Genomic DNA, 27,625 nt, shown 5'->3' with positions numbered 1-27,625 from the left:
TACCCTGGGATGCATTCCATCCGGACCAGGGGACTTGTCTACCTTTAGTCCCATTAGCCTACTCAGCACTACCTCTTTACTAAATCCTTGGAACTATTACTAATTTTTTCCAAGGATGAGTGGAGAAGCAAATAGAGTTGCAAGTAAGTTTAGGTAGTTAAGACTTTCCCTCAACCGACAGTCTCAGCCTCAGAAAATATTATCTGATTTATCTTATTGCTGTTTCTGGGTGTAAATAGGCTGCTTCATTTTTCTGCAACATTGACCAGAAGATTAAAAAGTACCTTATTAGCTGTGTAACATGTCATCAGAATGTGAAAGGTGGTTTATACATACTAATTCGTTCATTCCTTCTGGAATAATATTGCTGATAAAAGTAATCTTTTGAGAGTAGTTATTATATTTCAAGATAGCCTAAAACATATAGTGGGAATGGCAGCTTTGCAGTTATTTTACTGAACTGATGATCTAGAGGCCTGGATTAATAATCCAAAGATTGAGTGTTCAAATCTCAGTGACAGTTTGAGGATTTCTAATGAGATTTAATAAAATTTGGAAATAAAACCAGGTTTTAAAGGAAACCATGAAACTGTTGGTTTGCCCTAAAAGCCCAGTGGTTCGTTCATGTTATTTACGGAAGGAAATGTTCATGGATGGTCTGACGTATGTGTAAGTCTTGTCATACACCAAAATGGTTGACTGAGTTGATTTCCAAAGTAATCTAGCAAATCACCTAAGCTTTGTCAAATTCGGGCACTAAATTTCCAGCCTCAATTTACTCCCTCATGCCAAAAATACATTTTAAAAATATATAGTCGCACTAAGGGCAAGCTGAATATAACAATGGTTTAATACATTTCACTTTTGATATTTTCTAGAATGCAAAGTTTCTTGCAATATTTTAGTAACGATATCCAGCATCCGAGAAGTAAATAACTAATTTTGGACTAAGTCAGCAGATGTGACATTAGTTGAACAGCATTTATTCACTTGGCAGGAATTGGGTCTCAGGGAAGAAAGCTTATTCTCCCAACTGGGGCTCAATGTCCATACTACTTTACTCAAATATTTTCCTTTTTATAGGCTGTTGAATTTCCGTAATAAACAGTTTTCTTTATTTTTCTCTTTTCTTCTCCTTCTCTCTCTCTTTCCCCCTTTCCCCCCTACCTACCACCACCCTCCCTTTCCCTTTTCAGTCAATCTGGTCAAGTTCAATGATGCATCCTGGACCCTCTGCACTGGAGCAGTTGCTAATGCAGCAGAAACAGAAGCAACAGCGAGGACTCGGCACACTGAACCCACCACACTGAGGCACAATGGCATGACCGGTGAATCCAGGTTACACAACTCAAGGCATGTTGGGTTTGCATTACAACCCACGGTCCCCTGCAGGTGGCAGCCCTCTCCCCTCTGTTTTCTTGCTGATGAGAGGGCGTAAGCACTCCACCAGTGCTGCGTGTGCACAAAGCTGCTGCTGAGGAAAAAAACAAAAAAAGAACATTACATGCTTCCTGTCACTTCCAGAGGAAGGTCCATCACCTGTCTCACTCAGTTATCTCCTAAACACTTGATTCTGCTCAAAGATCTCCTATGTTCCTCTCCATTTTATACATCTCTAATATGGTTGGGCAATGGAGGGAGATGAGATGGGGAAGGAAAAATCAAGTGGGCTGAAGTAGTGTTGCATTGTAAAAAAAAAACGAGGAGAATCAACTAATGAATGCTCTGCTAGTGAGGACGTGGTTACGTTTTTTAAATCCTCTATCATCTTGGTTTTTGAGAGTGATCATTTTCTGCTCTGTTAAGGAACAGGTGTGCTTGTAATCTCTAAATGTAGTGACACTGGCCCATTTGTCAGCTTTCCTCAAACCTATTACATAAGGATGTGTGGAGGCATTCTGTTAGTGAATTTATATGAAGGCAACTTTTCAGACAGGCAAGGGTTTTGTGTGTTTGAAAACAGCTTCACATCACTGCACCTTTAGCTAATAGATTTTTTAAAGGAAAAACTAGTCGTTAATGTCTATAGCTGCAGTAGTAATTACAATATTAAATACTTGTGATACTGTTCTGTAGCAGTCCTAGCTAAAATGGTGATAAGACGTGCAGCAGAGAGCTCTGCTTAAAACAAAAAAGCAGTAATTGCTAAGGATTTTAAATTAGTGGTTTTTGATTATAACAGTAGCTATAAATTTTACTATAGCATACCAACCTTGAAAGGGGTTAATTTATCTATTTAGTTCTAGTTCAGGCTTCTTTTAATTACTAGATAAGAACAGCTTTTGTCGGCTTCTGTCTGATGGTAATTTTTATTCCCAATTTGGCAGTGTCTTTCAAAGTGGAAAAAGGGTCCAGCAATGCTGCTGGTTCAGCAAAACGGGACACAAAGCAGGTGTGTGTGAGTGAGTATGTGGGCCACTTGTACTTGTGGGTGTGTGTTGATGCTTGTGGCCACCTGCTACTCCCATTTACGATTTAAGAAAATATATGAAAAGCATGGGTCATACACTGTGGTCATCATATCAGTAAAATTTCAGGCTCTTGAATGTAACAAACATTTCTGTCCTTTTTGAGCTTTGTGGAAAGATCTGAATGTATCGTTTGCAGACTCACATGGAAAATGCCTGTTAAAGCCATTCTTTAAGTCGCAGTAATGAAAATATTTTCAGTCAAAACTCGATTTCAGTTGAATTTCTAATGGCAAAAGCTGATGTAACTGTGTAGGAATACATTTCTTTCTGTTCTTATTTAGGGATGGAAGAGTTACATGTCTGAGTAACTGAACTGTTCAAAACCAATGTCTCATGCTTGTGGGGAAAGTATGGAACTCAGGTGGGTGCTAGGACAATTCAGGCCAGGTTGGAATGAAGTGCAACACTAGGAAGAAGTGGAGAAAAGGAATTTTTTTTAGGGAAATGGTGTATAACAACCTCTGCACAGTAGTGAAGACTGATAGAAAACAACCAAGACAACTCCCACTGAGTATTTTTTTTTAAGTCAAACAGTGCTCTGCACCACGGTTAGAAGCGCAGCTCCACAGCCAACCCACTGAAACATTCCACCGTTTTGGTCACCTAACCCTAAAACTACTCTGGTACTGAATCACCACGTCTCCCCCAGGCCTATTCACTGAGCTGATAAGTCCCAGGCGGTTAGCAAAAGTACCAGGGCATGAATTCACATCCTGCATGCATGTATGCTGTTCGGAATAATTATATTTCTGGGGAACAGGAGCACTGCAAGAAAGATTATAGGGCCCTTGAAAAAAAAATGGTTTCTGTTCTAAGCTTTTGTGTTCATGTCTTTTTTGTGTAAGAACTTGTGCAGCAATTGCTGGAATCAGCTTTGCCTTCAATAAATGAAACCATGTTCTAAATAAAACTGTTTATGTTTAATCACTTGTTCTTCTGTGCACAGTGTTTTCCTTTAAGAATGATCTTTGAAGGAAAAATCTACAAACATTGGTGTGGTGCTAAACTTACATTAAATACTGTTAAACATGCAAGATATGTTGTGTTGTGTGCTACTTCAATTTTCATAATTGTCTACATTTTCTTTTAAGTTATGTAGAGTGGACATCAGCAGGATTCCAGGCTGCTATGTAGTGAGCCTTTCTAAGAATGATTGAGAATTGGGCTTGTGTCTGATGTCTCCAGCATTGAATAGCATAGCGGAACACCCTGTGCTTGTATATAAAGTCCATGATGTGGAGAGGCCAGTGTTGGACTGGGGTGGACAAGGTGAGAGGTCACATGACGCCAGGTTATAGTCCAACAGTTTATTTGAAATCACAAGTGTTCCGAATGCTGTTCCTTCAAAGGAGCAGTGCTCCAAAAGCTTGTTGGATTGTAACCTGGTGTCATGTGACCTCATTATGACTTGCTGCCCATGAACAGCATTTCAGCTGTGACTCAGTTGGAAGCACTCCTATCTGAGTCAGAAGGTTGTGTTTAAGTCCCACTCCAGAACCTGAGCACAAAAGTCTCTAAGATTCTCTGGTACAGTACTGGTGGATTGTCAAAGATGCTGTTTATCAGTTAGCATTGCTGTCTCAACACCGGAGTCCTGGGTTCAGTTCTGGCTTCGGGTCACTATTTGGCGTTCACACATTCTCCATGTGTGTGGGTTTGCTCTGGGGTAATTGCAGAGGCCTGTGACCTACCTCCTCCCCACCACCACCCTGCAAAATCCAATAACGGTACAGGGTGGCAGCACCCCATGCTCCCCCCACCCTGGATCAGGCTGCCTGCTTCATGCCCCCACCTACAGGTCCCCACCCCTGGCACTACCTGGTGGGCAGTGCCAAGGTGTCAGGCTGGCACTGCAAGGGGCACCCCCTCATCCTCTGCCTCCCTGGGGGGGTTTCCTCAATGCCCTCTGGTTCCACCAGTGAGGGCAATACGATTGTTATCCATTCATGGGGAGCAGGTGTTTTTCTTGCTGGTGGGAACATCTTGACAAGGCCATAAAACTAGTGAGCCTGGATGATTGAGTGCTGGGCTCAGTAAGAACATGCAAGTAAGTATTTCAGTATATTTAAATAAGTTATTCAGTGTCTCACCAGAAATCCAGCTCTTGTAAAATTGTGAGAGCTGAGAAATCAGTGGGTGGGTCAATCCAGTAAAATTCCACCTGCTCTCTTTTGCCAGCAAAAAAGAAAATAGCCTTCCAAAAATTCTCATGAGACTTGATGTTCAATGATTTGAATAACCAAATGTGTTGAAACTTAATATACTTAATCACAGAAGAGTGAATAATGTTGCTTGTTGAGCCCATTCTTTTAAGTTTACACGTTTTTGCAAACTTGAGTGCTCCCTGGAGAGCTGTTAAGTGGTGAAGCGAATTAGATGTTGTACAACCTCCTTAGTGATTCTCAGTTTTAACGTTGCTTTGACTGATGGTGTTAACATTTATTGAAAAAATGCCGGCAGAAAACATGCTGCAGACTGCAGAATCTGTTAGAATCTTCATTTATTTGTGCAATAAAGCTATGGGAAAAACAAAATGGTAAGGACAATTGGCAATTTCACAACAGATTGTATTTATTAGTGCCAAATGACCCCTCCCATGTTACTTATTGAGGCAATATAAACCATGTATACAATTTTAAAAGGAGTTCAGGAGTAGAGGAACCAAGGAATATATGAGCACAAATCATCTAAGGTGACAAAGCAGGTTGCAAAAGCAGTTTAAAAAAAAAATCACAGGCTTTGTAAATAGAGCCATAAAATACAAAAAATGAGGTTATGAAGAACCTTTATGGATGGTTTGGTCTCAACTGGAGTTTTGTTTCTGATTCTGAGCACCACACTTTAGGAAGGATGTGAAATGCTAAATCTCACTGTAGAATGGTTTCAGGGATGAATGGACTTTAGTTAGGGGAATAGATTGAAGTAGCTGGGGAGGTTGAGAGAGCTTTTGATAAAGAGGTGCTCTAAAATGTGAGAGATTGAGTCAGAATATAGTGAGAAATTTCCATTGATGGAAAGAACAAGAATACAAGGATATCAATTTAAGATGAATGACAAAAGGGAGAGTGAGGTATACAATTACAGATGTTTGAAAACCACAATGAGAATTTCAAAATTGATCTGTTGTGCATCAGTGGATGGGAACTTGATGTAAGTTAGGACATAGGCAGGAGAGTTTTGAATAACATAGCTCTGAGGATGGAAGATGGGAGGCTGATCAGGATTGTCTTGAATAGTCAAGTCTATAGGTAACCAAGGCATGGATGGGAATTTCAGCAGCAGATGAATTGAGGCAGATGATGTTAGGGAGGTGGAAATAGATGATTTTGGTAATGGTGTGGATATAAGGTTGGAAGCTCATCCTGGGGCCCAATATGGTTGTGAACAGTGGTTCAACCTCATAGTTGATGAGGTGAAGGATGAAGTTCAGATGAAGCTGAAAAATGGATGTGTAATAATTTATTGTACTTTTTATAGACATGACTTTGGGGAGAAAGAAAGCATTGTATCTGTAACCACACAAAGGAAAGACATTAAATTAGATTGTTTGTAAAAACTGTTGCTGTCCTTGAAACAACCACGTTAGTACTTTAGCAACAGCCCTGAATTTCAGAACAAGTTTTCTTAGGTTCCTGGGTCAAAGAAACTTAGTCAGTAAATTTGAATATCCTGGACTTTGTCAACATAGAGAATGCCATCCATGCAAGGAACTATAGTTTACTCTCTTTGCAAAACCTAAATGTATTATTAAACTCTCATAGAAGGATAGAGGTGGAGAGACTCTTCCCACTCAGGGGCACAGCCTCAAGATAAAGGGGTGGGGGGGGGGGGGGGGGGTGGATTTAGAACAGAGTTGAGGAGGAACTTCTTCACTCAAAGGGTGGTGAATCTCGAAGTCTCTGCCCGTTGAAGTGGTGGAGGCTGCCTCGCTCAATATTTTTAAGACATGGGTTGATGGGTTTTTGATAAGCGAGAGGGTTATGGGGGAGAGGGTGGGACTGTGGAACTGAGCCACAACAGATCGGCCATGATCTTATTGAATGGCAGGGCAGGCTCGAAGGGCTAGATGGCCTACTCCTGCTCCTATTTCTTATGTTCTTATGTAAAAAAAATGTAATCTGATTGTTCAAATACATTTCAGTCACTTGGTTGATTAGGGAAGATGGCCAATGTAATCCCAGTCATTGAAGACAGGTGATGCTGTAAACATATTCATTTAGCTTCAGTGAGAAAAATACTCCATTACCAAGTAAGCAAGCAAGCAACAACTGATGCATGAAAGAAAACTAATCTAATCCATTATGGGTTCATTTATATTTTGTTACTGCTGAAATAATGTCTATGTTTTGGAATCCTTGATTCCTCTGAAGTAAAAATTTAGAATTTTGTTTTGTCATTCGAGAACAGAATCTATGCAACAGCCAAACAATTCGACTTTGCATTCTTGTTCATAGTTAAGACTAACTAAGGGCTTTCAAGACAAACATTTTTGTGAACAGGAGATGTTTTGAGCAGTTAGATGTAATCCAGGAGGTCTGCAGTGTAGTTGTACTTAACTACACGTTCTGACTTGCACAATACAATTTGAGTGGTGCAAACTAGTTGTACTACGTTGCCTTGCAATACAATAAACAAAGGAAACTCAGCATTTTCTCTATCCTTTGGCAACATTCACAAGCAAATCCAAACTCTTATCAAAACACACAATTAAATTAAAAAAATTCAATCCACTAAATAACCTTATCTGTGGATAATCATTCTCCTATAACCTGAGGAGAAAGGAACCACTTTGAAACCTGCACACATTTACATGTGCTTTACATTCCTGAAATCATAATTTCAGCCATGCTTAATTCTTTGACAAATGATGCTGGGAAGATACCAGTGTTTCCTTTGCATTGTCCTTCCAGCCAATTATTGTTTACTGTGGAAGAAAGCAAAAGTTGTGAAAGTATGTTAAAACACAGGTTTGAAATTAGATATGAAGTTTGACTTCAAAGAAACGTACATTTGTGACTATCAATGTATGATGAATATATATCTTCATTGATTCATAATTGCAGAACAAGCCTTCAGTTCTCCTAACTTTCACAAAAGTGAACATCTATACATCAACAAATGTCTGTGTTCCTCTTCAAAATGCCAGTGCTAATATTAGGCTTCCAAAGATAAAATATTAATGTATGGGGAATCAAAAGGAACAGTCAAGTATATTAGTAAATAAAAATAAAAGTGAGGAACCTAAAGTGGAGAAAGTTGTCCATTTGAAAATACAGTAAATGACAGTGGTATTTAAGAAAGACTTTGCCTCAGTCCAATTATTTTCAAGAGGTGAACTTGGAAGTGGCTGAGTGAGGTGAGTGTAGAAAGAAGGTTATTATGATGGATATTTTAGTTAAGCTAAAGGAAAATAATGTGGCATGGTCTGACATCTTGGAACCATGAAGGAGAAGAATAAACCAGCAGTTAGGGGCAGTTAGAGGGTGTTGAAATTAGCAGATGTACCTGTGGCATTTGTCCAAGGCCAAACCCGAACCTTCAAAGGAATGTTAAGATGTGTGGGGGAATGAATAAAGATGACAGATGGAATTCAATGTCAGTAAGTTTTAAATTATGCATTTTTATAAAATGACTCAGTGCTGTGAAATAGCAGCTCTAGTCACTAAGGTTATAATTAAAAAGTAGCTAATTTGATGCAAGGAGCCACTACATTTGTAGTGTGTCTCGACTGTGAATTATAAGATTCTGGGTTTAGGTCCCCTTCCAAGGATTAAGTGTGAAAATCCCAATGTTCCACTGCAATACTGAAGGATTATTATGCTTGGAGCTTAACACCTTTCAATTGAGATGTTAAACTTAGATCTTCTGTGTGGAAGCAGATATGATAGTGACTTTTAAGGGTGGCTGGATAACTACATGAATAGGATGGGAATGAGGGATATGGCCCCTGGAAGGGAAGTTGGTTTTAGATCAGTCAGGCAGCATTGTCAATGCAGGCTTGGAGGGCTGAAGGGCCTGTTCCTCTGATGTAATTTTCTTTTTGTGCTGAGGTGGGTATGAGAGATCACATGGCCCTATTTTGAAGAGGAGCAGGGAAGTGAATCTAATCTGGCCAATATTTATCCTTCAATGAACATTTATAAAGAATAGATGGCCGTAGCACAATGTTTAACACTGCCTCTCAGTGCAAAGGACCTGGGTTCGAGTCCTAGCTTGGATCAGTGTCTGCACAGGTTTCCTCCTGTTTCTTTCCACTGTGAAAGATGTGCATTGGCCATGCTAAAATTCTCCCTCAGTGTACCTGAACAGGTGCCAAAGTGTGATGATGGTGACTATGGATTTTCACAGTAATTTCCTTGTGTTGTCAGCTTACTTTTGACACTAATAAAATGAACTTAAATGATCAAATTACCACTATATGGAAACTTGCTGTGTGTTAAATTAGCTGCCATGTTTCTTGTATTAATTACAGTCGTGACTATACTTCAAAAAAGTACCTCCTTGGATGCAAAACACTTCATGACCATTGGCATTTCAAAGTGCTTTATAAATGCAAGTCCTTTTGCAGTATAGAAAGGATATTTGAAGGTTTAATTCAATTAACTAGATTGTTGCCTGTTACAAGAAATAAATATGAAAAGCATGCAAAATCACATCCTTTTTAAAATGGCATGGGTATTTAAAATTATAGAGGATTGAAACAGACAGCTTCTGGTAGTCCATGAGATCATAGAAGATTAAATATAATAGAAACTAAGGCACTGGCATTCATCTTTCATGCACTTTCATCAGTGCTACTGTCTACAATTTATATTAGGAAGTAGAAACAATCTCAATGAACTGCAACAAATAAGATGACAAACTTGTGAAATGGGCATCTAATTGGCAAATTAATTTAAACACTAATGTGCAGTACTGTTATTTGGAAAGAATCCAAGTAGTGTTGAGGAGCAACAGCTTCTGAGAATACAAATCACAAAAGTAGCGATGCAAGTCAATACAGCATAACAAAAACAAAAGAAGCAATAATATATTTTTAAAGATAAAAACAGAATTTTATGTTGACCCTATATGGAACTTTGGTTAAATATCAACATTGAGGAAAAAGGTGATGAAAGTCTTAAAGTGCATCAAGGTAGACAAACCCCCTAGGCCCTGATTAAGTGCATCTCAGGACATTGTGGGAGGAAACTGCAGGTCCCCTAGCAGAGATATTTGAATCATCGACAGCCACAGGTGAGGTGCCTGAAGATTGGAGAGTGACAAGTTTGTGCCTTTGTTTAAGAAGGGCTGTAGGGAAAAGCCTGGGAACTACAGGCCTATGAGACTAACATCTGTGGTGGGTAAGTTGTTAGAAGGTATTCTGAGACAAGATCTACCGGCATTTTAGAGTTCTTTGGATCCTTAAGGGGGAGGGGAACCAGCCCCAAAGTCATGGTTCACATAAGCACCAATGACATAGGTAGGAAAAGGGATAGGGATGTAAGACAAATTCAGGGAGTTAGAGTGAAAGCTTAGGGCTAGAACAAACAGAGTTGTTATCTCTGCTTTGTTACCTGTGCCACATGATAGTGAGGAGAAGAATAGAGAGAGAGAGCGTTTGAACACATGGCTAAAAGGGATGATGCAGGAGGGAGGGTTTCAGATATCTGGACGACAATTTGAGTCATTCTGGGGTAGGTGGAACCTCCAACAAAAGGGATGGTCTACACCTGAACCAGAGGGGTACCAATATCTTGGGGGTGGGGGGTGGTGGAGAGGAATTACACCAATGCTCTTTGGGACAGTTTAAACTGATTCAGAAGGGGGATGGGAACCTGAATTGTAGCTCCAGTGTACAGGAGGTTGAGAGTAGGGAGGTCATGGATAAAGTTTCTAGGTCACAGGAGTGTACTGGCAGGCAGGTGGGTGGTTTGAAGTGTGTATACCTTAACGCTAGGAGCATATGGAATAAGGTGGGTGAACTTGCAGCCTGGGTTGGTACCTGGGACTTTGATGTTGCAGCCATTTCAGAGACATGGATAGAGCAGGGACAGGAATGGTTGTTGCAGGTTCCAGGGTTTAGATGTTTCAGTAAGAGCAGGGAAGGTGGTTAAAAAAAAAAGGGGGGGAAATGTGGCATTGTTAGTCAAGGACAGTATTATGGTGGCAGAAAGGACATTTGATGAGGACTTGTCTACTGAGGTAGTATGGGCTGAGATTAGGAACAGGAAAGGAGGTCACCCTGCTGGGAATTTTTTTTTATATAGGCCTCAAAGTTCCAGTGATGTAGAGGAAAGGATTGCAAATGTGATTCTGGATAGGAGTGAAAGTAACAGGATAGTTGTTATGGGGGACTTTAACTTTACAAATATTAACTGGAAAAGCTATAGTTCGAGTACTTTAGAGGAGTCAGTTTTAATCCAATGTGTGCAGGAAGGTTTCCTGACACAGTATATAGATAGGCCAACAAGAGGCGAGGCCACATTGGATTTGGTACTGGGTAATGAACCAGATCAGGTGTGAGACTTGGTAGGTGAGCACTTTGGTGATAGTGACCACAATTCGGTTATGTTTACCTTAGTGATGGAAAGGGATAGGTATATACCAAAGGGCAAAAGTTATAGCTGAGGGAAAGAAATTGAGGTAATTAGGCAAGATTTAGGATACATTGGTTGGAGAAGGAAACTGCAGGGGATGGGCACAATTGAAATGTGGAACTTGTTCAAGGAGCAGCTGTGTGTCCTTGATAAATATGTACCTGTCAGGCAGGGAGGAAGTGGTCGAGCGAGGGAACCGTAGTTTACTAAGGAAGTTGAATCTCTTGTGAAGAGGAAGAAGGAGACTTATGTAAAGATGAGACGTGAAGGCTCAATTAGGGCACTGGAGAGTTACAAGTTAGCCAGGAAGGGCCTAAAGAGAGAGTTAAGAAGAGCCAGAAGAGGACACGAGAAGTCTTTGGCAGATAGGATCAAGGAAAACCCTAAAGCTTTCTATAGGTATGTCACAAGTAAAAGAATGATTCTGGCAAGATTAGGGCCAGTCAAGGACAGTAGTGGGAAGTTGTGCGTGGAGTCTGAAGAAAGAGGAAAGGCACTAAATATTTTTTTCTTGGTATTGATGCAGGAAAATGTCAATGTAGTTGAGGAGAATATTGAGATACAGGCTCTTGGACTAGATGGGATTGAGATTCATAAGGAGGCGGTGTTAGCAATTCTAGAAAGTGTGAAAATAGATAAGTCCCCTTATCTATTGGGATGAGATTTACCCTAGGATTCTCTGGGAGGCTAGGGAGGAGATTGCAAAGCCTTTGGCTTTGATCTTTGTCATCATTGTCTACAGGTATAGTACTAGAAGGCTGGAGGATAGTACATGTTGCCCCCTTGTTCAAGAAGGGGAGTAGAGACCATCCTGGAAATTATAGACCAGTGAGCCTTACTTCTGTTGTAGGCAAAGTTTTGGAAAGGATTATGAGAGAGAGGATTTATAATCATCTAGAGAGAAATAATTTGATTAGGGACAGTCAACACGGTTTTGTGAAGGGTAGGTCACGCCTCACAAACCTTGAGTTCTTTGAAAAAGTAACCAGAGGGTTACATGAGGGTAAAGCAGTTGACGTGGTGTATATGGATTTCAGTAAAGCATCTGATAAGGTTCCCCATGGTAAGCTACTGCAGAAAATACAGATGCATGGGATTGAGGGTGATTTAGCGGTTTGGATCAGGAATTGGCTAGCTGAAAGACGACAGTGGTGGTTGATGGGAAATGTTCAACCTGGAGTTCAGTTACTAGGTGGTGTACTGCAGACATCTGTTTTGGGGCCACTGCTGTTTCTCATTTTTATAAGTGACCTAGATGAGGGTGTAGAAGGATGGGTTAGTACATTTGCGAATGACACTAAAGTAGGAGGAGTTGTGGACAGTGCAGATGGATGTTGCAGTTTACAGAGACATAGATAAGCTGCAGAGCTGGGCTGAGAGGTGGCAAATGGAGTTTAATGCAGAAAAGTTGAGGTGATTCACTTTGGAAGGAGTAACAGGATTACGGAATACTGGGCTAATGGAAAGACTTGGTAGTGTGGATGAGCAGAGAGATCTCGGTGTCCATGTGCATAGATCCCTGAAAGTTGGCACCCAGGTTGATAGGGTTGTTAAGAAGGCATACCTTATTGGTAGAGGGATTGAGTTTCGGAGCCATGAGATCATGTTGCAGCTGTACAAAACTCTGGTGCGGCCACACTTGGAGTATTGTGTACAGTTCTGGTTGTTGCATTATTAGGAAAGATGTGGAAGCATTGGAAAGGGTGCAGAGGTGGTTTACCAGGATATTGCCTGGTATGATGGGAAGGTCTTATGAGGAAAGGCTGAGGGACTTGAGGTTGTTTTCATTAGAGAGAAAAAGATTAAGAGATGACTTAATTGAGGCATACAAGATCAGAGGATTAGATAGGGTGGACAGTGAGAGCTTTTTTCCTTGGATGGTGATGGCTAACACAAAGGGCCATAGCTTTAAAATGAGGTGATAGATATAGGACAGATGTCAGAAGTAGGTTCTTTACTCAGTGGGTAGTGAGGGTGTGGAATGCCCTGCCTGCAGTAGGAGTGGACTTGCCAACTTTAAGGGCATTCAAATGGTCATTGGATAGACATAGATAATATTGGAATAGTTTAGGTTAGAGGTCATTAGATTGGTTCCATTGGTCAGCGGAACATCGAGGGTCAAAGAACATTACAGCGCAGTACAGGCCCTATGTTAGGCAGGCAAGGACTGATTTAGGGAGAGTCAGTATGGCTTTGTGAGTAGAAAATCATGCCTCACAAATTTGAATTTTTTGAAGGGTAACCAAGAAGGTAGATGAGGGCAGTGCAGTTGTTCTTGTCCACATGGACTTTAGCAAGGTCTTTGACAAGGTAAGTTGTTGCACAAGGTTAAATTTCTCTGGATCCAGGGTGAAGTAGCTAAATGGATACAAAATTGACTTGATGACTGAAGATGTAGAGCATTGTTTTTCAAACTGGAGACGTGTGACCAGCGGTGTGCCTCAGGAGTCAAAGCTAGGTCCACTGTTGTTTATTTTTTAGTGATTTGAATGAGAATTAAGGAGGCATGGGTAGTAAGTTTGCAGATAACACCAAGATTGGTGGCATAGTGGACAGCGAAGAAGGTTTATCTAGGATTGCAATGGGATCTTAATCAATTGGGCCAATGGGCTGATTGGCAGATGAAGTTTAATTTAGATAAATGTGAGGTGATGCATTTTGGTAGATCGACCCTGGGCAGGACTTATTTAATGATCAGGTATTGGAGAGAGTTATAGAACAGAGAGATCTGGGAATACAGGTTCATAGCTCTTTGAAAGTGGAGTCACAGGTGGACAATGGTGAAGGCAGCATCCAGCATGCTTTGTCAGAATACAGGAGTTGGGACATATTAAAGTTGTACAAGACATTGGTACGGTCACACTTGAATACTGTATAGTTCTACACCCTATTATAGAAAAGATATTATTAAACTAGAAAGAGTGCAGAAAAGATTTACCAGGATGCTACCGGGAGTTGATTGTTTCTTTGAGTTATAAGAAGAGGATGATAGACCAGGACTTCTTTCCCTGGAGCATAGAAGACTTAGAGTTGATCTTATAGAGGTCTACAAACTACTAAGAGGCATAGATAAGGTAGATAGTCAACATCTTTTTCCAAAGGTAGGGAAGCCTAAAGCTAGGGGGCATAGTTTTAAGGTGAGGGGAGAGGGACAAAAGGGTCCAGAGGGACAATTTTTTCCACACGGGGTGGTGAGTGTCCAGAATAATCTGCCAGAGGTGGTGGTAGAGGCAGATACAATTTGCCTTTTAAAAAGCATTTAGACAGTTACATAAGTAAGATGGGTATAGAGGAATATGGGCCAAATGTAGGCAATTGGAACTTTTCTGTGGTTAAAAAGGCACAGTTGGGCAGAAGGGCCAATTTCCATGCTGTAAACCTCTGACTCTATAATATAAAAGACACAGGGATTGGAGAGGGTGCAAAAAAAGACTTACAAGAATGGTGCAAGATTTATGATGTATCCAGCAGGAAGAGATTGACAGGAGGGTCTGTCCTCTTTCTAAAGGAGGAGATTGAGGGGTGGTGACCTAATAGAGGACCTTAAAGTAATGAAAAGCTTTGAAAGAAAGAGTAAAAAACAGTATCTTTCCACTTAAGGAACAAACAAAACTAGAGAGCAATGTTCCTCATGAGCTGCTCAGCCATGAGTCCCAAAACAGGCCCACACAAGTTAACTCCTTTATAGAGCTGGGCACTTAAGTTCCTGTACGCTCCAAAAGAGATGAAGGAACTTTGATCAGCAAAACATCAACATGGAATTCAGAAGGAACCTCTTCATGTAGTCAATGATGAGAAATTGGAACTTGCTACAAGATGGTAGTATAATAAATAGATGCAATTAAGGGGCAACAGATAAACACCTTCCATGTTTTATGGGTAAAGACATTTCTCCTGAATTTTCTATTGGATTTATTTGAGACTTCATCTCCCGTAGAAACATTTTCTCTCGATCAAACTCTGTCATCACTTATTAAATCAGTCTTTGACTAAGGTAAAGAAATGTAGTCTGTCCCTTAAGTACATTCTCTGTACTGGTATCTGTGAATCTCTCTCTACTTTCTTCAGTGCCTTTTCATTAAAGGGAGGTCACTGTTCACTTCTCTGAAATGCGATCCAACTAAGGTTTGATGAAAGTTTAACATAACCCCACAGGCCCTGTGAAGATAAGTCTGCTCTTCATGCTGCATATACCACTATGTTGCGTGGCCAATACCAATCAAACCAAAAGAGCAACTCTGACTGAGTGCAGCACCACCAATTATGTCAATCTGATTACATGCATGCCAAACAGTGTTACAGCAAAGTGATGCCACAACCATGAGATCAAATGTGTTATGCAGTCCTGTCACATGGAGTCAGGAATAGTGGCAGATGACAAATAAGGAGGTTTCACAAATATCTCCATCCTCAATTATGGGTCTGGAAGGAGGCAACACGTTAGTGCAAAAGATAGTGTTGAGGCACTTGCAACCATTTTCAGCTAGTAGTGCTTGTGGATAATTTATCTCTGCCTCTGTCCAAGGTCCCCAGTATCTCAGATACCAAACTTTAGCCAATTCAATTCAGCCCGGTAATAATACTGAAGACTTATGCTCCAGTACAGCTACAACACAGGCATCTACCTGACGATGTGTAAGTTGCCCAAGTACATCCTTTCCACAACAAAAAAAAAAGACATCCAACCCAGCCACTTTAGTCTACTCCCAAACCTCAGCTAAGTCATGGTAAGCATTATTGACAGTGCTATCAAGTGACATTTAGACAGCAATAATCTGCTTATTAATGCACTGTTTGGATTCTGTTAGGACTACTCAGATGCTGGCCTCATTACAGCTTTGGTCCAAATATTGATAAAAGGACTGAACTCTCGAGGCGAGTGTGACTGGCCTTGACATTTAAGGCTGAATTTGACCAAGTCAGCTATCAAGCTACGCTGGCAAAATTGAAGTCAATAGCAATTGGGGAATACTGGCTGGAGTCATACCTGGCATAAAGGAAGTGTATTGTGGTTGTTAGAGGCCAATCATCTCATTCTCAGGTTCCTTCCCCTCCACACACACATACACATACATATCCTGACATGGAACTATTACTGTTGCTGGGTCACAATCATAGAGCTCCCTTTCAAACAGGATTATGGGTGCACCTACACAATTGGGTATGCCATAGTTCAAGATGGAAGCTCACTACCACCACCTTGAGCAATCAAGGGCCTTGCCAGAGCCATCCATTTCCAATGAACAGATTTTTTAAAAACTTCTCTACTTTTCAATTCTCTCCTTCCAGAAATGAACTCCAGTGCCTGATTTGTTTACCCATGTCTTGTCAGCCTGGGTAGCTATCCTTAACTCTCAACACACTTTGCTATTTGATAGCCAGCTTGCTATATCCATTCTGTTCCCTGACTCTGGTCATGACTGTCCTTGGTGCTGCCTATTTCAAAGGCTTTTGGAAGATCCAAATCTTTTGGTTATTACATCAGAAAATTCAATAATGTTGATTAAGCGTGACCTCTTTCAGAATCTGTGTTAACTTCACTATTTTCACTTCCAGAGTTAGCAGCCAAGGCAATATTTGAAGTTAGATTGAATAGGTGAGTGAGGAATTAATGGTAAGAAATGGAAAGAGATAATGATTTCAGGTTGAGTAAATATGAGTTGAACTATTTGTTGACATAGGGTAAATGGCAATATAATGGCCTGTTTCTGTGTTGCAGTTTATTTATGTTTGTGTATTAATGTGAACAACCTTTTTAATTAAATTAATAAATTTTCATTTTCTTTTTTCTAGCATAAACAGTAAAGTCTATAGATTTTGTGAAGTTGAACAATGCAAAAATACAGAAGTGCCACTTCAGGTATATCAGGTGCTACTTTTACAAACTACTAACAAAATGCCTAGCCCAAAAAATTGCGTTGGCAAATCACCAAAGTCATGATAAATATTTAATTAATTCACAGTGACACCTTATGGTTCTCACCTTGTGCCAAGACTTGGATGATATCTCCTTCGCAAAAGCCCAGATCAGCAGGGACAGAGACCTCATAATCAAACAGTGCTACTACCTGGTATTGAAAGATGAATTAATTTAAAAATCTTGGGTTATTTAAGGCTCTCAGGCTTGAGAAAAATATCAGTAAATATTAGAAGTCTGAATATTTACCATATGAATAAATACTTCTTACCTCCAGAAACTTGCACCAAATAGTCAAACGCTGATTTCTGACCTCAGTCCACGCATTCTTCATTTTGGTTTCACTGGTAATGGGAATGAGCTCACCATTCTCTTGTGACTTATAACTGAAAGAAAACAAAAATCAAAGGAGATGGCAAGTAGATCATTTGTGGACTTTTATTGTCCTATGCCCCTCAATTTGGCTGTTTCCAGCATCTACAGATATACTTAAATTGCTTTTAGTATGTCTCTTCCCCTAAGTAAAGGATATAGAGAGCCTAATCCCAACATTAGTGGTTTTTAGACTTGTATTGGAAATTTTTATGTCAAAGGCTAAAAATAATAGAAGTAAGCAATAGTATTAGAAAAATAGGACCAAGAGGTGAACAACATGTATAGACTGATCTCAGTGGTATGGGAGAATGATCTGCAAATTACTGATACGTTCACAAATTTATGAATAGCATTTAAAAATCTCAAATGATTTACTTTAATACCTGCTGGAAATGTTCAATCTAAATCACCCAAGTTACTAAAAAACCAAAATTAGAGGCAGTAGCAGAATACAATCATTGTCAAAATCACAAAGTGACTTTAATTTTTAGTTGATTTTTGTATTTCATATGGAATTATAGAAATAGCTAAAATAGCAGTGAAAATGCCCATCAAAAATGATCTTTGTTTAACTGAGCAGAAAAGTAAATTTTGGGTGCTGAATATGAGCAAGAAAGATCTGAATCAGTTATTTTGATACTTATGTTTTGTAAATTCTAACATTTAGTCAGGAATAATAGACCATTCCATTTGTGAAGCTTGTCTTCTATGATAGATTATTATTTTACAATCTTCAGCAATAACAATTAGTGCAATATTAACACTTTCTATACATGCTGCCTGACCTGCTAAACATTCCCAATAATTTCTGTTCATATAGAGTTAACACAACATCTTGAATTTCTACTTCGTACAACCTAAAGCTCCATGTATTTCATTAATCCTCTTCTCAAAATACAGAACTATCCACAAAAGGACACCACCTTTTTTTTTCTTGTGGCATGGTTAAGTTGGCAATGAGATTGATCATTGTAAAGAGTCTAGAAACAAAGTGAAAATTCAAAAACCAGTGGGACTGCTCAAACTCTTTGCTCTATTCATCACACTTACACTCTGGATAAAAACAATCCAGATCCTTTCACTAAAGTTTTAACAATACTGTCATTAACAAAAGCTGGAATTTTCCTCCAAGTTGCCTGCACTCCACCAGCATGATTAGAAATCCCATTTAGATCAGTGGTTGGTCCTTCAGTCACACTTTGTGAAATAGCAGTAGTGGAACAGGAGCAGCCCACAGAAAATTTATCAGCAAATGACTCAATTTCACAATGTTTGTGAAAAAAATAGAAACTCATGATAATTCACCTCTGGATCCAAACAATTTTAGATCTTTTGATTTATTATTGTCCCATGTATTAGTATACAGTGAAAAGTATTGTTTCTTGGGCACTCCACAAAGCATACCGTATATCACACCAAAAGAGAAAACGCTGGCAAATCTCAGCAGGTCTGGCAGCATCTGGAAGGAGAGAAAAGAGCTGACGTTTCGAGTGCAGATGACCCTTTGTCAAAGATGAACTGAGCTGAGAGAAATGGATGGAGTCCTTAAAGGATGTGAGGTGTGAAGAGCTGTAGTCCAGATAACCGTGGGAGTCAGTGGGCTTGTAATGGATATTGATGGTCTATTGCTGGAAATGGAAACAAAGGTCAAGGAAGGGAAGTGTTGAGATGGACCAGATGAAGACAATGGAGGTGTGGAAAACTAAGTTGATGAATTTTTCAAGGTCTGGATGAGAACATGAAGTGGCACCAAAATAGTCATCGCTATACTGGTAAAAGGAGTTGTGGGAGAGGACTTGGGTAGGGTTGGAACAAGAAATGCTCCACGTACTCCAGAAAGAGACGAGCGTAGCTAGGACCCATGCAGGTACCCATTGCTATTCCATTGATTTGGAGAAAGTGGAATGAGGTAAAGGACAAGTTGTTGAGTAGGAGAGAACAAGTTTAGCCAGGCAGAGGAAAGTGGTGGTGGATGGGAATTGTTCCAGCTTCTTTTCAAGAAAGAAGCGACGTGCTCTCAGGCCGTCCTGGTGTAGAGAGATTGCACATCCATGGTGAATAGGAGGCAGTTAGAGCCTACGAACTGGAAGCTGTCAATATGACGCGCGCATCAAAGGAATCCCGGATGTAGGTGGGGAGGTAATGGACCAGGGGAATGAGGATGGAGTTAAGGTAAGAGGAAATAAGTTCAGTGGGACAGGAGCATACTGACACAATGAACCTACTAGGACAATCTTTTTTGTGGGTTTTGAGAAGTAAGTGGAAGTGGGCTGCCCGGGGTTGGGAGAACTTGTGGGGCGGCAGGGGGAGACATCTAGAGGAAATGAAGTCAGTGACGATGTTGGAGATAATGTTCAGTGATGTGATCATACCAGTGGGAGGTAGGAGGAAGTATCTGAGAGTTGGCCTTCAGCCTCTGCAAGTTGAGGTTAGTACATCAGATGACAACAGCACCCCCTTTGTCGGCAGGTTTGATGACATTGTCAGGGTTAGAACTGAGGGAGCGAAGGGTAGGAAGTTTGAAAGGAGAGAGGTTGAAATGGGTAAGGGGGGCAGAAAAATTGAGATGGTCTCAATTTTGACAGCTTTGACAAACGGTCATCTGGACTCAAAATGGCAACTCTGATCTTTCCTTATAGATGCTGCCAGACCTGCTATTTCCCAGCGTTTTCTCTTTGTTTCAGATTCTAGCAGTATTTAATATATATCCGCAGTATTATGCTTTTATTTTGTGCAGAATGTACAAAGAACAAAGAACAATGAACAACACAGCACGGGAAACAGGCCCTTCGGCCCAACGAGCCCACGCCGCCGTCCCACTGTCAGTGTCCTATTCATGATTTTAGTCTACGCCTAATGTGCGAGGATCAGGGAGGTCCAATTTAGGGACAATTTAGTACCCAATCAGCCTAAAAGCACATCTTTGGGGTGTGGGAGGAAACCGGAGCACCCGGAGGAAACCCACGCAACCACGGGGAGAACGTGCAAACTCCCACAGACACAGGCCCAAATCCATGTGTCCGCACAACAACAGAGATAGTCTCTGAGCTGTCATGTTGCCCTCGAGATGGTCCAGTTTAAGCACACTAACGACATGAAGCAATAGGCAACTCCCGAAGCAACGTCCAAGAGCAGCCCACTACAACCTGCCGCATGCATGCCCCTTGCTGGACTTAAATGCCTGTGGAGACAAAAAAAATTCATTATTAAACAGGCAAAGACTGTAACATCCCTGAGGCCAAACGTATTCCCAAGCCTACAATGTTTAGTAAGGCCTACTATATCCCCCTATATGTAGCCCGCTCATGTGGCTGCCTAAGTGACTCTTAAACAACCCTAGCGTGCCTGCTTCCACCACCTTACTCGGCAGTGCATTCCACACCCCCACTACCCTTTGCGTGAAAAACTGCCCTCTAATATTTGTCTTATACCTAGCCCCCCTCACCCTAAGCCCGTGACCCCTCGTTCTATCCATTTCTAATAGCGGAAAAAGCTTACTACCATTTACTCTATCTATCCCCTTCATAATCTTATAAACCTCTATTAGATCCCCCCTCAGCCGACGTCTCTCAAGGGAAAACAGCCCAAGTTCGTTCAATCTTTCCTTGTAAGACAGCCCTTCCATACCAGGCAGCATCCTGGTAAATCTCCTCTGCACTCTCTCCAGGATCTCTACATCCTTCCGGTAGTACGGCAACCAGAACTGGACGCAGTACTCCAAGTGAGGCCTAACCAACGTTCTATACAACTGCAACATCAGACTCCTACTCTTATATTCTATACCTCTTCCTATGAAGGCTAACATACCATACGCTTTCCTCATCACATTCTGCACCTGCACCGACACCTTCAGGGACTTGTGCACTTGCACCCCCAGGTCTCTCTGCGTATCTATACTCTGGATAGTTCTACCTTTTATCGTATAACTCCCCTCCACATTATTCCGGCCAAAGTGCATCACCTCGCATTTCTCCGGATTAAATTCCATTTGCCATCTATCTGCCCAATCTACCATCCTGTCTATGTCCTGTTGCATTGCCAGGCACTGCTCCTCAGTACCCGCCAATCCAACCAGTAGTGTTACAGCCACACTACTTAATGAGGTGGTCCGTTCAGAATTTTGATGGCGGAAGGGAAGAGTTTAAAAGAGTTGGAACGGAGTTTTCAAAGCATAGAATGGGAGTAAGAAATAGAATCAGAGGTATGCTGGACACAGCTGGCAAGGAGGTGCCACGCTCCAGCACCATCTTGGATAAAAAAAATCTGGTTCATGGAAGTACTGAATGGATAGATGTGTCTTTGTAGTGGAGAACATTTAACTTATTTTTAATAAGTTTAGGTTAATGGGAAATTCATTTGTAGGCTTAGGTGATGCAGTGAGTGGGTATATTGTCCTTTCATCTGTTTGAATTCAAACCATTCTTTCTCCGTTAACCATAATGGCTCGATTGAAATGGATTCGGACATGCTTAACTCAATATCATACAGCTATAGCAGCCATAGTGCAACAAGGTCCCAATTTGGAAGTAAATTGACAGGGCTGCCCAGGCTATTTGTGTGGCTTAGTGATGATAGTGCAGTAAAATATCAGAGTAAAGACAGAGTAGAGAAAGTTAATTTTGCATTCTAAGTTGTGCTATGGTTGATCCAAATAACTAATGACAACTCTAAATATCTGATTATCTAATTCATCTAATATCTAATTCGTCTGATGAGAGCAAAACCACGATGAAAAGTAAATATGAAAAAAAAACATTTTTGTGACTGTTAAATATATTTTAAAAGTTTCGCTCATACCTCAACCCAAGTCTTTTTTCAGGAAGTTGAAGCTTCTTACCGATGACAGCCAACAGTTCGCCATGTGACAGCCCTGGTTTTACACGTATAGCTACTGTGTACTTGAAGTGCACTTTAACAATGGTAGGTACAGGCATAGGATAATCTTGGCTCTTTCCACAAGGAAGAAAATTGCATAATATTAAATGTCACCAATCTGCAATCAGGAACTAATGGATTACATTGGTCAAGTAATTGGTTTATTTCAGGAAGTAGAAGTGCTAAGTCCTTGCTCTCCTACAAATTGTATTTTTTCTACATTTGGCGCTATTTGTTATTATACCATTAAGAAATGTATGTTTCTTGTAAGGGGTATGTTTAAAATTCAGCTCTGTTTTACAAGATGTTGAATTGTCTGGGAAAACATACAGCTTCATGTTCAGAATGCAAGATAATGACTGATTTTAGCTGATGGTGTGCTTGTCTAAACAGTTGACACATTTATGTTTACTTGGGGTTTCGGAGTAAGATTTTTGTTAGGTTGATAGAGTAATGTGTTAATGGACAGAACTAAGTTTGCAGGGGAGACAGTGTTTAAAACAGTTTCTTCCTGGTTGTGAAACAAGCAGACGAGTCTCACTCTTGCTCACCAGAAGCGCTCAGAGCTCTAGGACTGGCAATCTAATTACAAGCAACTAAGCCTATGTTTGCTAACTGATCTTGAAGAGGAGTTTTAAGTCAATAAGCAGTATATTGCTTGAATTGGAACTCATAGGGATAGGAACCAGTGTTTAAATGTTGTTAGTTCATTTGTTATAGTGAAGTTGTATTGTTAAATAATGTTTGTGTTGATGAAAACTTCGAAGATTGTCGTAGAATCACACTTGGAGCAAAATATTTTTGCCTTATTAATGCCAAAATAGCAAGTGGCTGGGGTCTAGTCTGAATTCATAATATATCTTGGGGTTTCTGGTCTTGGACTTTAACATATTGCACCATAGAGATAAAGGTAAGGTGTGCCACAAAGACATCTTTAACCATACTGGCCTACATGTGACTCCAGACTCACCTCAATATGGTTGGCTCTTACCAGTCCTCTGAAATGGCCTAGCAAGTCACTCAGTTATATCAAACTGCCACAGAAAAGTGAGGTATAAAAAAAGTATGGTATTGACCTTGGCACTGAAAATGACATGCACATTCTAGCCAGTCAAGTTTGCAAAGTCTTCCTCGCCAACAGCTGGGGACAAAATTGGGAGAGCTAACCCACAAGCAATTCAAATAAATTAATATTGATGAAATTTGATTTGATTTTATTGTCACATTAATATAGTCAAAAGTATTCTTCTTGTGCTCTACACACAGCATACCATGCATAGGGAAGGAAAGGAGAGTGTGCAGAATATAGTGTTACAATTATAGCTACGGAGTAGAGAAAGATCAACTTAATGTGAGGTAAGCCCATTCAAAAGGGCAGCAGGAAAGAAGCTGTTCGAGTTGGTCGGTACATGATCTCGGACCTCTGTAACTTTCCTGATGGAAAAAGTACATCTGGAGTGCATGGGGTCCTTGATTATACTGGCTGCTTTTCCAAGGCAGCTGGAAGTGAAGATGGAGTCAATGGATGGGAGGCTGCTTTGAGTGATGGACTGGGCTCGTTCATGACCCTTTATATAGTTTCTTGCAGTCTTGGATGGAGCCAATTAAATTAATGGAAACAAAAGTCATGCACAGTGTTTGTCAAAAGTTCTGATGAAAAATCACTGACTTGAAACATTCTCTACTTCTCTCCATTTGATGTTATCTGACTTGCTGAATATTTTCTAGCATTTTTTCTTCTATTACAGATTTCCAAGATACGTGGTATTGTGCTTTTGTGTTTCTCATCGCTGGTTCAAAATCCTGGAACTCCTTACCCAACAGCACCTTTACAGCTGGGACAGCAGTGCTTCAAGAAAGTATCTCACCATTACCTTTGCAAGGGAAATTAAGAATGGACAGTACTGCTGTCCTTACTAGCCATACCCAGGTCAATAAATTAATTCAAGTCAAAAGCAAACCATTTTTCATTTCAGCAGAAAACCCTTTTCTAATACATCATCTTCTCAAAGAAATAGTAATGATGCATAAGCCTGCTCCTGCTCTTTAGAAGTGTGAGATATGTACCACATTGTCTGACCACAGTGAAGTTAAGGATCAATTTCTGTACGCATTACAGGATGAGATGCAGCTTGCTTTAAATGCACAGTTTACTTTCTGTTTCCTTCTTAGTTAAGATAAGATCCCTTACCAGAATCTTCTTTGAAGGTTCTATCACCTGTTCGCTTGTGTTGGTGAGTAAATTCTCACCTGAAAGATGAACAAATACATTTGTCAATTTAACTCTGTGCATTAGATTTTTGTTAAATTTTGTATTTTTTCCTACTTTGACCACTCATTGCCATATCATTAAAACTTTAGGGCACACTCAAGCCTCACCCTTCAATTCTGTTTCATCAAATAATTGAACAGCAGCCAAGCATTTCCCTAGATCCAATCCATTTCCACTACAAAAGCAGAAATGCAACAACTCAGAGGATGTTCCAAACCCCAAACTTAATTCATGCAACGACAAATTTGTCGTTGCTTCCAAAACAAATTGAAATTTTCAATCCAGAATGCTGTCAATGCTAAGCACGAGAGTGCAGGAGCCCTTCAATGAGGGAAAGCATCATAAAATAGTTGGAAAAACTACTTTTCTTCAGTTTCCCCATGGACATTCAGCCCACGCATCTCCCACAAACCAGACAGTAGAAAGACTTCATTTATAATGTAGGAGCTTAGGTTACAAAGAATTGAATGCAAAAGAATCATAGAATGATATAACACAGAAAGCGGTTATTTGACCCATTGTGACTGTACTATCTCATTGGTAGAACCACCCAATTAGTCCCACTCACCCTGCTCTTTTCCCAAAGCTCCACAAATGGTTTTGATTCAAGTATTTATCCAGTTACTTTTTGAAAGTTACTTAAATTTTCCTGCTCCTATTCATGACAATTGGCTTGGAATACATTCAACACGTTTCCACAATAGTGAAGCTAAAACCTGCAGTCCCATACTACCATTGGTAGAATGCACTGAACGTCAGTTTTAATTCTTCAAAAAGGTCTTTTGGCCATTTTAGTTTTTGTATGTTTAATTTGTAATGGCCAGAACTTTACATTCTTCAGGCAAGCACTCCCCTGATCCTGAAGCGTTTTCCCTACATCAGCATGCAGTTGAGCAATATTTTGGTTGGTGAGCACACGCAAGAGGTGGAGGCATGCCTGCTGATATCCAAGCAGGCAATGTAGCCCATTAAGGGGACAACTGAATGAAATTATATGGCCTGTCTGCTTTTATACAAAGTAGCCTTTATGTTTTAGTTGCAAGCTTGATCCAGGATGAAATGTCTGGACTGAAATCGTATTTTAAAAGGTGCCTGGAGGTTTGTGCTTCAAAGTGCTGCCCGAACACGCTTTGCAGCATTTCTCCACTGCAATTTATTTAGATTTTTTTTTTAGAAAGAGATCTTCAGCTCCCTGAGACAGCGCCACAATAGCTGTCCCCCTAAGGGAGCCTATTAGGAGCACCAGACCGCACCATCCTTTTTCCCCTCCTTCCCCTACACTGGCTGCCCGTTAATTGGTTAGTCAGTCAATGTGAAACCACCCTCCAAGGTCATTTGCCAGTGTCCATGCCCCTTGAGCAAAAGATACAAGCCACTGTCTCTAACTTACTAGCTGATGCAGTTACTGTCTCATTGTTTGGCGAGATTCTAACTCTCCTCACCTTTCACACTGGCTGGTCTTTCAGGAGCTGTTGTCCTGGGTGGTGCTGGGATATCGGAAGGGGGAGATCTTTCACCCTAATTAAGAAAGGCATAGAACACATCATCTCTTCAGGAGTTCATGTCAATTATTTATAGATGAGCTGAAATAAATTACAAGAAGGAATAACACAATGCATTTTGTCTACACCTACAAACAATGATTCAATCCTTGGAAGTAAAAAAAATTAAATGCTGTTTGAACTGTATTTCTTGCTTGCCAGTTAGTCTCCATCACCATTGGTATTCAAGGCACAATCTGTACCTTTCTTGCGTGCCAATAGGCTGTTCGACCCAAGAAGGAGGAGGATCAGAATGGCAGCACAGCAATGCCCACACACAGCTAACAAGGGTCACTGGATAGCAACAGGGATTGTAATCATAGAAACCCCACAATGCAAGAGGCCACTTGTCCCATCGAGTCTGCACAGATCACAATCCCACCTAGGCCCTATTCCTATAACTCCACGTATCCACCCTGCTAGTCCCTCTGACCATGACCAAGCAAGCTAACCCACACATCTTTGGACTGTTGGAGGAATCTGGAGCACCCGGAACAAACACATGCAAACTCCACACAAACAGGGACATGGGGCCGGAAATGAACCTGGATCCCTGGTGCTGTGAGGCAACAATGCAAACCAATGTGCCACCATCCTGACCAATGTTTCCTTTACCCAACCCAAGTACAATTAATCCACTTGTAGAGCCTCTACCACTAGCTGAGCTCTAATCAACAGGAGGCTGGGATTGAATATGGCCTGTTGGATTGCTTCTCGAGATCAAACAAAAATCAGATTATTTTCTGAATTGTGCAGAATAGGACCTTTCCCTTCTAGACCCACTACTCACAGCTTTACCTTTTCCAGTTCCAGTGGCTCCAGATAGTTGTAAGGAACTAACCCAGTCTAACAAACAAAGGAAAACATAGTTAGGAGATGTCTATAACCAATGTACATCAGTAAGAAGTCTCACAACATGAGGTTAAAGAACAACAGGTTTATTTGGTAGCACAAGCTTTTGGAATGCTGCTCCTTTATCAGGTGAGTGGGACCAAGGATAGCTAAATTTTTGAACAGTAAAGGAATTAAGGGTTATGGTGAGTGGGCAGGTAATTGGAGCTGAGTCCACAAAAAGATCAGCTATGATCTTATTGAATGGCAGAGCAGGCTTGAGGGTCCAAATGGCTATTGCTGCTCCTAGTTCTTATGCTCTTATTAAGATTAACAGTTCAATAGACCTCAGATGCCAACTTCTCAATGCCCGAGATCCAAAATAGGGGCGCCATCTTATGGCAGACCCAAAATGAGACTGATGGTAAAGTGATTGCAGCAAAGCTTGCCTTAATTTTGATGAATTCCAGTAGTTCACAGTGAGGCCACTAGATGGAGCAGGGTACAGAGACCAAGAGGAGGAACAGAAAATGCAGCAACTATGCAGATAAACAAGAGGCTTTGTCTTCCTGTAAAGCTCCACATTGGAGGCCTAGTGAAAATAGTCCCTTGCCCTTTCCACTTACAGGAGATTTGACTGTCAAAGGACAGGTATAGTTGCTAACTCTGTATGAAGACATTAGATATTTCAATGTGTGATGTGCTGACCACAGTGATACTTGTGAGCAACAGGTAAAGATGCTGTTAACACATACCTGTACACC

General features: G+C 40.6%; 2 protein-coding genes across 4 annotated transcripts in view; one reads left to right on the top strand and one right to left on the bottom strand.

Moving 5' to 3' along the window:
* The window catches only part of smg7 (SMG7 nonsense mediated mRNA decay factor), a 137,989-nt gene extending 134,484 nt beyond the window's left edge, over window positions 1-3,505 (top strand). For all 3 annotated transcript variants that reach the window (XM_080195709.1, XM_080195708.1, XM_080195710.1), the window contains one exon: window positions 1,197-3,505. In XM_080195709.1, coding sequence (XP_080051835.1) covers window positions 1,197-1,310 — 114 coding nt within the window. In that variant the 3' untranslated portion in view covers window positions 1,311-3,505. The remainder of the gene's footprint in view (window positions 1-1,196) is intronic.
* A 3,168-nt stretch (window positions 3,506-6,673) lies between these two features.
* Window positions 6,674-27,625, bottom strand: part of ncf2 (neutrophil cytosolic factor 2) — a 56,666-nt gene continuing 35,714 nt past the window's right edge. The window contains exons 9-15 of the mRNA XM_080195707.1: window positions 26,829-26,876; window positions 25,932-26,007; window positions 24,409-24,467; window positions 22,140-22,291; window positions 17,239-17,353; window positions 17,034-17,118; window positions 6,674-7,395 (exon numbers count right to left, since the gene is read on the bottom strand). Of these exons, the coding sequence (XP_080051833.1) occupies window positions 7,289-7,395; window positions 17,034-17,118; window positions 17,239-17,353; window positions 22,140-22,291; window positions 24,409-24,467; window positions 25,932-26,007; window positions 26,829-26,876 (642 nt within the window). The 3' untranslated portion in view covers window positions 6,674-7,288. The remainder of the gene's footprint in view (window positions 7,396-17,033; window positions 17,119-17,238; window positions 17,354-22,139; window positions 22,292-24,408; window positions 24,468-25,931; window positions 26,008-26,828; window positions 26,877-27,625) is intronic.

Source organism: Carcharhinus amblyrhynchos, chromosome 9 (assembly GCF_965287045.1).
Source record: "Carcharhinus amblyrhynchos chromosome 9, sCarAmb.v2.hapA, whole genome shotgun sequence".
In the NCBI taxonomy this organism is placed as follows: Eukaryota; Metazoa; Chordata; class Chondrichthyes; order Carcharhiniformes; family Carcharhinidae; genus Carcharhinus; species Carcharhinus amblyrhynchos.
The sequence above is the reverse complement of the archived record's forward strand: the minus strand, read 5'-3'. Positions and strand labels throughout refer to the sequence as shown.